Source organism: Triticum dicoccoides, chromosome 7A, assembly GCF_002162155.2.
Source record: "Triticum dicoccoides isolate Atlit2015 ecotype Zavitan chromosome 7A, WEW_v2.0, whole genome shotgun sequence".
In the NCBI taxonomy this organism is placed as follows: Eukaryota; Viridiplantae; Streptophyta; class Magnoliopsida; order Poales; family Poaceae; genus Triticum; species Triticum dicoccoides.
In genome coordinates this window covers 633874132-633886773 of record NC_041392.1, presented here as the reverse complement: position 1 = coordinate 633886773, position 12642 = coordinate 633874132, and the positions used below count along the sequence as shown (strand labels likewise).

The 12642-nt window shown below is 54.3% G+C and overlaps 1 protein-coding gene and 1 pseudogene across 1 annotated transcript in view; one reads left to right on the top strand and one right to left on the bottom strand.

Annotated features, from left to right (window-relative positions):
* LOC119328928 overlaps positions 1-8546 on the bottom strand; it is a 10510-nt gene extending 1964 nt beyond the window's left edge. Inside the window, exons 1-2 of the mRNA XM_037601920.1 lie at positions 8324-8546; positions 8153-8246 (exon numbers count right to left, since the gene is read on the bottom strand). Of these exons, the coding sequence (XP_037457817.1) occupies positions 8153-8246; positions 8324-8360 (131 nt within the window). The 5' untranslated portion in view covers positions 8361-8546. The remainder of the gene's footprint in view (positions 1-8152; positions 8247-8323) is intronic.
* The window catches only part of LOC119328925, an 11784-nt pseudogene continuing 7638 nt past the window's right edge, over positions 8497-12642 (top strand).

Genomic DNA, 12642 nt, shown 5'->3' with positions numbered 1-12642 from the left:
AGAACGCCATGATCGACGCCCTCAACTCCCCGCTGGCCTTTGAAGATGGTGGACACTCACCCCCGCATGCTCGCACGCGCTCTGGTGTGATGGAGGAGTTCCACGAAGACGACGACATCCTTCCGTGCATCGCCGACCTTTCGGTCCCGCTATCCAGCCCCTGCGTCTGCTCGCCGGCAGCGGCCGCGGTGGGATTCCACGTCGAAGCGATCACCCACAAGGTCGACAGCCTGCAGCTTGGAGGAGCGCCTGCCCACGGCCCTCCGGGGCCAACGGACGGCGACAACTGTGGTGCGCTGGAGCTCTTCGCTCCGGTGCCCCAGGCAGTGCTGCCCAGCCCTCCGGTGCGGCCACGGCCCTCTGCTCCACCCAAGGTGCGGGCCACCTCGGTCCCAACGTGCCGCAGTGCTAGGCAGGCAGCAGCGGCCTCCCCCGTCCCGGTGGCGCAGAGGGCGGCGATGCGCCTCGTCCAGGAGCTTGGCGGGCTTGGGCCTAAAGACAAGATGACACCAAAGGCTGCTGCTGATCTCCTCAGGCGTTTCCAGGAGCCCCTCTCTATAAAAGACATCGCTACCATTGCCAAGCTCACAGGCCTGGACTGCGAAGCTCTGAAGATTGCTGCGGGCATGGCTGGAGCGAGCGGCGAGGATGCATCAGTGCTGTGATCATGCTAGTTCTTCATCGTAGTCTTCGTCGACGGCTGGTCTTAAACCAGTTTGAGTTAGGTTTTATTCCAATGTGTCGTGCCCAGTGTAAGGTAGGAGTAGTTAGGCGACGCCGAAGTTTGGGGTCTATTGGTGGCTGGTGTCGTTCCCAGCAGGATTGTAAGGCTTGTGTGCTCGTTTTTACCTTCAGTAGCTATGTTAGTCGACGAAGAGAAATCCCCTGTCCCCATGATTGATACGAACTTCAGAATCATGTCCTGGAACGTGCGGGGCCTAAACTCCCCTGCAAAGCGTTCGGCCGTCAGCGAAGTGGCTCACGCTAACAAAATCACGATCCTAAATCTACAGGAAACAAAGATCGAATCCTGGTCTTCACAACTAGCAGTAGAAGTAGGGGGGCCTTCACTTCAGGGCTGTGTGGTGCTGCCCGCGACAGGCACTAGAGGCGGTGCCGCAATTTTTTGGGATAAGCAGGTGGTTGACATAGTCTCGCACATGATCGCTATTTTCTCCATCACGGTTAGGGTCCAGTTCGTCGGCAGCTGCGATTTCTTTTGGATGACAACCGTCTACGGGCCAACAGAGGACGATCAGAAAGAAAACTTCCTTTCTGAACTTGCCAGCGCGGCCCCTTCCCCGTCTGAACCTTGGATGCTTAATGGCGACTTCAACATGATTTACCAGGCGAGCGACAAAAGCAATGGACTGATCAATAGAAGGATGATGGGCCGTTTTCGCCGGGCAATCGACTACGCAGGGGTCAGAGAGGTCAAGTGCAAGAACAGGCGATTCACTTGGAGTAATGAGCGAGACGAGCCTACTTTATGCAGCATTGACAAGGTCTTTTGCAACTTGGCATGGGAAGACATGTTCCCCGACGTGTTGCTTACAACGGCTTCCACGTCCTTCTCCGATCACTGCCCCCTGCTGTTAGCCAACGGTGCGCCGCCAGTTAGGAAAGCAAGGTTCAGGTTTGAAAGCTTTTGGCCGCAATTCCCACACTTCCATGAGACAGTGCAGCACGCCTGGGATCGGCCAGTAAACCACGACTGCCCGTTCATACGCATCGGCAGGAAACTACAGAGGACAGGGGCTGACCTGAAAATCCGGAGCAGATCGCTCTTTGGAGACGCCAAGATGCAGTTCCACATCGCAAACACGGTGATATTACAGTTGGACATAGCGCAAGAGACCAGACATCTGACGGAGCCGGAGCGTGTGCTACGCAAACAACTTAAACTCAAGGTGATTGGACTGGCCGCAATCGAGAGAGCCAGAAAGCGACAAGCATCCAGGATCATGTGGCTCGGGGCTGGCGACGCAAACTCAAAGTTTTTCCACGCAAAAATCAGAGCAAGGAGGAAGAACTACATTCATTCGATCAGGGTGGGCAACACTATCATTACTGAACAACAGGAGAAGGCATCGGCCGCGTGCGATCACTTTACAGAGATTTTGGGAAGGAGCCGGCAGCGCAACTGCACCCTAAACTGGGACGAACTGCACTTGCCGGTAGTCGACATGACGGGCCTCGATCTACCTTTCACCAAACATGAGGTATGGGCGGCAATTCAGGCCTCACCGGCGGAAAAAGCGCCTGGACCAGACGGCTTCACCGGGCGTTTCTTCAGGGCTTGTTGGAACACCATCAAGCATGACATTATGGCAGTTTTCTAGAAATTCTATGATCTAGCAGGAGCAAACTTCGACGATCTAAACAGAGCGCTCATTGTTGGGGATACACATAATAGGTAGGCCCACGAATGGTCGAAATATCATAAAGCATGGGGTCCACACAACATGTGGGTCCAGATAAATTTTATACAGGCATACTATCCACTCGGACAAGCAGCATACTATCCACTCGACCAAGCAGCATACCATCCACTCGACCGTACGACTCACTCGGATATATGAAGACCAGCAGACAGCAAAGCAGTCGGCATCATTCTCATAGTGAGGGCTTGGTAGTGGGCTGGTATTATGGCATTCATGCCCCAATTTGTAACATAGGAGGTGAGGGGTGGCGCATTCTATATAAGCCACCCCCCACCACTAGACGAGGGGGCTCTCTTTTTCCATCTCTCTCTCTCTCTCTCTTTTTCACCATTAGTCTCAGGACTACGGGGATCCGTTCCTCTCTCATTGTAATCTTCGGATACATACTAAGATAAAACAAAGCCTCTCCGGAGCACGAGACGTAGGGTTGTTATCTCCACCGTGGGAGGCCCGAACTCGCTAAAACCACCGTGTCACCCATATGCATCTCGATAGATCATGCTCCTTTATCCTACCCCTCTCTTATTATCGGAATCGTTACCACGACACTCATAGCACTGCTGCCTAAAAAGGATGGAGCAACGGAGATGAGCCACTTCAGGCCTATCAGCCTCATACACTCCGTGTCAAAGCTGATAGCTAAGGTTCTATCTATGCGGCTGGCCCCAAAACTCAAGGACCTCATCTCACCGACGCAATCTGCTTTCCAAAAGGGCAAGTGCATCCATGATAGCTATCAGTATGTGCAGGGCTGTGTTAGAGCGCTTCACAGGGACAGGAAATCGGCCCTTCTTTTCAAACTGGACATTGCCAAGGCCTTCGATTCAGTGTCGTGGGAATACCTACTGGAACTGCTTCAGAGAATGGGTTTTTTAGCCCACGATGGAGGGACTGGATCGCCATGCTGTTATCCTCCGCCTCCTCCATCCTGATGAACGGCGAACCGGGTGAGAAGTTCTGGCACCGACAAGGCCTGCGTCAAGGAGATCCTTTCTCCCCGCTCCTTTTCATCATCGCCATTGATCCACTTCACCGCCTGCTAGCAGCGGCTTCCGAAGGAGGGACGCTGACCCAGTTGCCGGGTCGGGGTGCGAGCATGAGGGTCTGCCTTTACGCAGACAACGCGGTCATATTCGCCAATCCATCCAAGACGGAGGTGGATACGCTTCTTGATCTGCTGACGAAATTCGGAGAAGCAACAGGGCTGCAACTCAACCAAAGTAAATCTTCAGTGGCAGCCATTAGGTGCGAAGACATCGATTTGTCGGATGTGCTACAGGGTTTCGGCGGCACTCTGATTGGCTTCCCCCTGACTTACCTCGGCTTGCCGATCTCGACGGTCAGGCTGAGGCTAAGCCACTTCCAGTTCTTGATTGACAGAATTAAAGCGCGGCTGGCGGGTTGGAAAGGAAAACTGCTCAACTTGGCAGGTAGGAGGGTTCTGGTACGTAGCGTCCTCTCCGCCCTGCCAACCTTTGCCATGACTGTTCTAAAAGTGCCAGAGAAGATCATTCGAGAGATGGACAAGGCCCGAAGGCGATTCCTATGGTGCCAGGATGACCAGCTCGCCAGGGGTAAGTGCAAGGTGGCCTGGTCGAAGGTTTGCTCCCCGGTGCGTATAGGAGGGTTGGGCATCCTAGACCTAAACAAGTTCAGCATTGCCCTTCGCCTCAGATGGCAGTGGCTAACATGGGATCAACCAACAAGGCCGTGGGTGTAGCTAAAGCCCTCGGTGTCGGAGAAGGACCGAGAGATTTTCAGTTTGGCAACAAAAGTTCAGATCGGGAACGGCCGCAAAGCAGGCTTCTGGAAAGACAACTGGATTGGCGACTACCCGCTGGCAATCTCATACCCAACAGTCTACAATCACGCCCGCAGAAAAAGTAGAAGCGTTGAAGCATCCCTCCGGAATGATCAGTGGATCAAAGATTTGCAACATGGTGACACCATGGCCATTGCACCCGATTTTCTGTCCATGTGGCGTATGTTACAGGCCGAAAACACGATGCTGTGCCCACAAGAGGACGACCGCATACGATGGAGGCACACCAGCAATGGCTGCTACTCTGCAAATTCAGCATACAACATGCAGTTTCAGGCCCCGGGTCAGCCCATGTTCAACAACCTAATCTGGAAGGTCTGGGCTCCAAACAAGCACAAGATGTTCATGTGGCTACTTCTCCAGGACAGGCTTTGGTGCAACGATCGACTTCAGAGGAGGGGTTGGCCGAACAATTACTTCTGCCAATTGTGCCTTCGCAATCTGGAAACGTCCACACATTTGTTTTGGGATTGCAGTTTCGCGCGGGAAATTTGGCTGCTCATGGCAAGGCGTTCTGGATGCTCCTCTCTATCATCATTGACCGGGGGCCTCACCTCATCAGCTCAAATATGCCAGCAGGCCATCAACCAGACTTCACCACATAACAGAAGAGCAATCAGATCAATGATCATTATGGTTCTGTGGGAGATCTGGAACGAGAGGAATGAATGCACCTTCAGGGGGGCGACTCCAAGTCATCAGCGGATATGTGCAAAGATCAGTAGTAACTTAGAACAATGGAGATTGGCAGGAGCAAAGAAATTAGAGGCCCCGTTCGGGGAAATGTTGGGCGAAGATTGATTTCAGTGTTTCCTGCATAAGATGACGGTCGCTTGACCGTCTCTTCTTATTTTCTATTCTTGATCGATCCGATCAACCTTTGTACTCTCCTTCCTGCTAAATCAATGAAGCCAGCAATGCTGGGTCTTTCAAAAAAGAAATGGCTTCCCCCAACCAAGTGGTGCCACTGATAAGAACCTGAGCCTGGCCAGATCGGAGCATGGTTTGGGTCCATTTAATCCAGCCATCAGGAAAACTTCGGTGACGAAAGATTTCAAGCAGGCAGTCCCAAAGAAATGTATCAAAGGCTTTTTGAAAATCCAACTTCAAAACAATCAACGGCAATTTCCTCTTGACAGCTGACTGTACAAGCTCCGAGGCAACGATAACTCTTTCGCAATCGAACGCCCCTTAATAAAGTTGGACAAGATAACATCAATAAGCTCCGCGATCAACTTTTGCAGTCTGTCTGTTAACATCTTTGAGATGATTTTTGTTGTAGATCAAAGAGCTCCACACCATTCTGCACCAAGACTCTGATTTTGTTTAATTAGTGACGCACACAACTGATCATATAGAAAGTTAAGACACTCATCCCAAAAATATCCGGCAAAATCAGAATCTTTGAACTGTTGTCTCATGAAAAATGTTTCTGCCTGCCCACCCAAACTCAAAATAACACAATGCCATCCAATCCAGAACAATGTTTTATAGATGCTAGAAATACAATCATCAACTTTGTATTGCCTGTGTCGTGAATTTTTAACCAGAAGATCGCAGAGTTGACAGAAAAACGGGGCATACTCAAACATCCTTAAAGTAGCGACCAGTGTAGGCGACACACCAGGGAGGATGCTTCTGAGAGTCAATAGCACCTCCACCAGATGTAGGTGTTCGCTGCAGATCTGCAGGTCACACTACACAGATCCTGCACCTTTCTCCTGTGTTGATTACTGTTGAGACAACGTTCTCTGGTAGGATCTAACAATCTTCTTGTTGGCCACAAATTAAGTTTCCTGCTACCTCCTATTCCCATCTATTCTTTCGTCCTCGACATGTTAAACCTTGCACAACTAGCAACATAGACCACTTTTCTTCTTATTATTTTTTTGACGAGTTTTTCTTCTTCTTATGAACTATGTAGAAGTAGAAGTGCCGATTATTTATGAACGAGGGGTGAGGGAGAGGTGCATAAGTGCAACACAAGTGCCTTCACCAACTGAATATTGGTGAAAATCAGTGCTAGTTAACTATCCGGTAGATGATGGTTGACGGATGAATTTAAAGCAGCACAATCTCTTCTTTTATTTACGGATGAAAGCAACAGAATTGTATTAACTAGACTCTCCTTATTTTTAAGCATTTGAAGTTTCAGTCTTTTTTACGTGTCCAATTGTGTTTCAGTATTTCTTTTTGTTAAGTTTCAGTCAGTTACTTTTGTTAAGTTTCGGTCACTTTCCTGAACTTTCAGTCAGCATTTTATTGTTACTACCTTTGTACAAAAATATATTTTGGTATACGTGTTGCAAGAGGGTTGGCCTACTTGCATGACAGTTGTCGAGACCGCGTCATACACTGTGATATCAAGCCAGAAAACATACTTCTTGATGCTTCACTCCTTCCAAAAATTGCAGACTTTGGGATGGCAAAGCTTTTAGGAAGGGATTATAGCAGAGTATTGACAACAATGAGAGGAACTACAGGATACCTTGCGCCTGAATGGCTTACCGGTGTTCCTATTACACCAAAAGTCAATGTTTTTAGCTACGGGATGGTGTTGTTGGAAATAATATCTGGAAGGAGGAACTCATGTCCGACAGGTCCTAGCGGTGGCAACACTGATGTTTACTTCCCTGTGCATGCCGCACATAAGCTTCTTGAAGGAGACGTCGGGAGTTTGGTAGATCACAAGCTACATGGTATTGCCAATCTAAACAAGCTTGAAATTGCTTGCAAGGTTACATGTTGGTGCCTTCAAGACAATGAGCTTGATCGGCCAACAATGGGACAGGTGGTCCAAATTCTCGAAGGGCTAGTTGAGATCACATTGCCTCCGATACCAAGACTGCTCCAAGCTATGGCTGAACCGCTGAAAGCTCACATTCAACATCCTCCTTTTTTGTTTCAGGAAAACGAGCTGCATTGTGTGTCTAGACATCATAATATATGTCTGTCTTAAGACTGAAGTAGTATTTACTATACAATTGTAATGTTTGTGATTGAAGAAACAGCTGTGTTCTATATAAATTTGTAACTATATATCTTGATGTACCCTCACTGCATCATTATAATCTGGAGCCACATCGAAATAGGCGTCATAGATATTTCAGTTTTTCTCTACTTAACATGGAATTTCTAGCTTTTAAGATCCAACTTGGAAGCTTATCTTAGCGTTGTTTTTTTCTTTTTCAGAAATGATAAATCCCAAAAGTTCGGGATGTGACCATGGCAAATCGAACGTTTGTTATGGCAATTTTAGTTGACGAGGGTCATGGTCAACAAATATAAATTGCCACAAAGATGTTCGATTTGTCATGATCAAATCCTGAACGTTCGGGACTTATTGACGTCCTTCTTCTTTCGAAAGAGCTTAGAGGGTGCTTGGATACAAGGGACTATTTTTAGTCTGACTAAAAATAGTCTCTTTTAGAGGCTAAAGTTCCAAGCACCCCTGACTAAAGAGAGGCTAGAACTAGTCTTGAGGCTAAAATCTTTTAGTCATGGGAAACCTACTAAAATATGTATTAGCTCTCTCTCTCCTCATTTAATTCCTCTCCTTAGTTCTGGATTGGAGGGTTTGGAGGATAATAAATGCTCAATAACTAGATTTTAGTCTCTTTAGTACTTAGATCCAAGCATGAGTGAGACTAGCAAGTTTTAGTCCCACTACTTTTAGTCATGGGACTAAAACGTATCCAAGCATGCTCTTAGCCTTGTGTAACACCTAGCAGGGTGCTGCATAATCTACATCCTTACAGGATACTGGAAATGGCCGGCGTAATGATAGCCATGGCGGCATGGCGCGGTCATGAAGGTTAAGCCGTGTAGGCAATGCAACTGCCAAAACAGCGCGGTCATCTTCGACCACGGTATCCCATAAACTCACCAGCATAGGAAGCCGAGCAGGCAGGACGGCGGGAGCCGCAGTTTCAACCGGAGTTGGTGGAGAAGACGGCCATCTCGATCTCCGGTGCCGAAAGCTAGAAATTAAGCGAGGCAAATATCAGATAGAATTCAGTGTCGCACTGTGACGCGAATGGGATCGGACGGGGCTCACCGGTGAGGGAAATCGGCGGTGTGGCGTGGGACTCCATTCCAAGCTCGCCTCAAGAGCTTGAAGGATTGTCCTCAGCCTCTGCTTTTGCGGTCTCCGGGCACGGCAAATCGCCGTGCTCGATCGGTGCACGGCCCGCGCGACAGCGGCGGCCGAGGAGGGCGGCGATAGCGGCGCTGCTTCGCTGCCGCGGAGGTTGTGGATATGTCTGACGAGTGGGACCCGGAGGTTGTGGCTCCTCCTTCACAACTCGGTTCTCACACGGACCTCTTTGCGGTAGGGTAGGCCATGGCGCCGTTGCCGTCGCCCGCCGCGTCGGCGGCCCTCCGCCGCGAGGACCTCCTCCGCGTCGCCTCCCCGCTCCGCTCTCTCCTCGCCACGGCGCCCTACGCGCCCCCGGAGGGCTCCGACACCTCCGTCAAATCCCTCCTCGCCTCACTCCTCCCGTCCCCCTCTGAACCCCCGACGGGCGGGGCCGGCAAGGAGGCCGTGGACCTCCTCCTCTTCTGCGCCACCGCCCGCGCGGCCTCCGCGGAGGCCCCCGCGCTGCACTGGGTCCCGGAGGGGCTCTCCAAGGCGGCCGCCGCAGCCATGGAGGAGATGGCGGCGATGGGCGGGTGGGCCGGCATCGGCGAGATGTTGGTGGCCATGATGCCGGAGGCAGTGCTGCCGCTGAAGGCCGTGCTGAAGGACACGGGCGTGGACGCCAATGATGCCATGATGATGGTTGGCGCCGTGAAGCCGCCCAAGGAGCACGCCTTTGTCGCTGCGCACCAGTTCCGTTGGCTGTTGTCTCAGGTTTGTGTTCGAATGCTAGTTACGCAAGAAACATTCTCTTTGCAATCAGTAAATTCTAGGACCATCCATGGCTAGATTGTAGTAAGGAGTAGTTTATTTAGGAAAACTTGACACCTGCTTGAATCAAAATGTTCAGATTACTGTGAGAAACAGAAAATGTGTTGCAGTAACTAACTTTGAAGTATTTCAGCATTAAAGGTGTTTACTGAAGTTGCTTCATCGAATGTTTCAGGTTAATTACCCCAAGCTTGGCGATCTGTGCTGGTTAGTCATTCCATGTGCTTTGACGGCATTGGATCATTGGTCACCGGATGTTAAGGTATGGTGATGTCCTTTTTTGGTTTCTCTATTGAGGATAACTCCAGTATCTGCTGAATAGCAGTGCAACTTTTTCTTTAACCGCATTCAGCTTGACCAGTAGTGCTTATTTCATTTTCCCCTAAATTGCTGTTGGTGGGCATTTTGAGTGAGAATGATCCATATGATTGACAGGAATAAGGAATGATTAGCTTCATGCACATAGCAAAGAATGTGAAAGTAACAGAATTAAGTTTGTATGAAGATGCAATACTGGATGCTTGTTGCCATAACATTCCTGCAGATGATGAGTTATATGGTATCGTGTTATTGAGGTATCAGTGCTGCTCTTGACTTGCACTCAGAGAAGTAATCCACATAGCCCTTGGTACACTCTTTTCCTACTTGTAAATTCTCCGTTTTATTCCTGTTGTAAATTCTCGGATTTTACATTGGAGTATGGGTATTTTGAAATGTATAAGATATTTATGATATAAATGTACTACTCATCTGCCACTTTGAGAACTGTGGTATAGCCTTTTTCTTTTGCACCAAAATGCAATTGAGGTCCTGGTACTATATCTTGATGGCCCCTGGAGATCCATATTTACAAATGGAATGGCGATGGCTCTCGCGTGCGCTGGCTCTGGCGACGCCCTAGTCGCCTCGGCGGCGCCGCCGCCGCCGCCCTCGCCCCTGGCCTCGCCCGCGGCCGGCCCGCCGGCGCCCCCCTCGCCCGATTCCCCGCCGTCTCCTTTGGCTGTTCCTCCGCGCGAGTCCTGGGCGGACCTCGCCGAAGCTGCCAATGTGGCCGCGGGCCGCCCCATCGCCTGCCGCGACCGCATCCCGCCTCGCGCTCCAGTCCGGCCGCCTCCATCCGTCCCTGCCAGCGGCCTGACTCCCAGGGGTGGGAGTTCGGCCTCCCGCGGGACCGATCGGCGGCACCGGCGGCCGTCTCCTGGGTCGAAAGGGGACGCCTTGGGGTCTCGGGCCCCTCCCCGGCGGCGTCGTGCTGGCGGCTGGGGCGTCGCCGGCCGCGCCGACCGCGGTGCTGCGCTCGACTCCTGGCGGTCCCCCGCGTTGGCGGCATCCGCCTCTGCTCCGGCCGGCCAGTCGCCGGCGGCGGTGCTCGCGCTCTCGAGCATCCTTGTCCGGAGAGCCCCCTTTCGCCCGTTCATTTCCTCCTTCGGGGCTGCTCCCTCCCTGTCTTCGACCGGCCGGCATGTCGTGCCCTAGCCGCGTCGCCCCCGTCCTGCCCCGGCGGCGACCTCCGCGGCGGTGCCTGGGGAAACCCTCGTGCCCCGGTTGGTTGCCTCGGGCCGGTCGTTTCGGGCTGCGCTGCTGCTGGGCCTCCCTGGGGCCCAACCGGGCCTTCCCCCGGGCTGTCGGCTGCTGGACCCCCAGGTGGGATGCGGGCCGCCGACCGCTGCGTGGGCCGGCCGTCCAGCCCGACCGCGTGTGGTGTGGCCCAGCAGCGCCCCTCGGCGCGGTCTGGCCCGTCCCGGCGCTCGATTTGGCCCCATGTAGGGTTTCCCCGTGCCTCGCCCCTCGCTCCCCATCCCGCCGCCACGCAGGCCGCCTCCCTTGTCCCCTCCGGCCGCCGCACCCCCTCGCCCCCCCTCCCCCGCCGGCCATGCCCCGGGACTGGGGCGATGCCGAGCCCCGCCCGAAGCGGCGTGTGGATGACCGCCGGGATCCTCCGCGCTCCTCCCCCGACGGCCTCCGGCGGGAGGCTGACCTTCGGAGCCAGCTCACCTCCCGCCCGGCTCGCCGTTCCCCTGCTCGCGACCCCCGCCGCTCCCCTCCCTGCCAATCACGCCGCTCCCCGGCGCGGGATGACCGCCGCTCACACTCGCCAGCCCGCCGGGATCCGCTTCGGGAGGACTCTCGGGACCGGGCCAACTTGCCTGCCCGAGGCCGGTCACCGACCCGGCGCTCGCCGGCCCGTGACGGTCGTGGCTCCCGCCGGCCTTCCCCTCCGCGCCAGGCTCCTCCCGCCTCCGGGTCCACCGCCCCTGAGAACCGGCATTACCAGCCCCCGCGCGCCCAAGCCGCTTTTCCGCCATCTAACGGTGGCAACGGGAACCGTGGGCGCCCGGGCACTAAGAAGAAGAAGGGGCCGCCTCGCCCTCCACCTGCCGCCTCCTCCGCCGCCGTGGTGACCCCGGCCTCGGGTGCCGTCGCCGCCCCCGAGGGTCCGCCGTGCTTCAACTGCGGCCTGCCCGGCCACTTCCAGGTGGCTTGCCCCAACCCACCGACCTGCTACCTCTGCAAGGAAGCCGGGCACCCTGCGGTTCTCTGTCCGGAGCGCCCGGTCACGGAGGAGATCATGATGTACGGCCACGGCATCGAGGACATGGGCTTCTTCCACATTGAGGTGCCGGAGCTCCCGCCTCCCTCCCCCTCGCTCCTGGCCCTTGTGACGGTCGTGGGGGAGGGCGTCGCCACTCCGGAGCTGATCGAGGCCGAGCTCAACCACCTCTGCCGATGCAAGTGGGATTGGCAGGTGACCTTCACCGCGCCCAACGCCTTCTCGGTGATCTTCCTCGACGACCTGAGCATGGGCCTCTGCACCCGTAGCGACAACATCACCTTGGCCCTCAACGGGATTGTGGTGAACATTTCCGAGCCGAGGTGGGATCCCAAGGCTGTGGCGGTCCTCGACACTGCTTGGCTCCTCATCGCCGGCCTCCTAGACGTGGCCCGGTCTGAGCAGGTCATTCGCAGTATGTCCAAGATCCTGGGCAAGGTGGTGGTGGTCGACGAGCTCTCTCTGCGCAAGGAGGAGGTCCGGGTCAAGGTGAAATGCCTGGACGCCTCCAAGCTCCACACCACGCTTCGGGTCTTCTTCAACGACGACGGATACGACCTCACCATCTGCCCCGAACCGCCGAACCACATCGGCCGCCCCCGCCTCTTCGCCAACAGCCTCCAGGGGGGCGGGCCCGCGGATGCCGATGGCTCCCACCACCGGCGCCCCCGCCACTCCTGCTTCGACGACCACGAGGAGGACGACGACATCTCTGAGCGCTCCCGCTCCCCGTCTCGTGAGCCCGCCAACCCCCCCTCGGGTCGCGGCGGCTCTGGGCAGGGCCGCACCCGAGTGTCTGCCGCTGACCTCGCGGTGGCTCTTCAGCTGGCCGCACCCCCAGTGGCGCCCTCTCCCCCTGCCTCAGAGTCGGCCAGTGACATCTCGAGTGTTGGTCTGCTCGTCGTGCCCCCCTCGT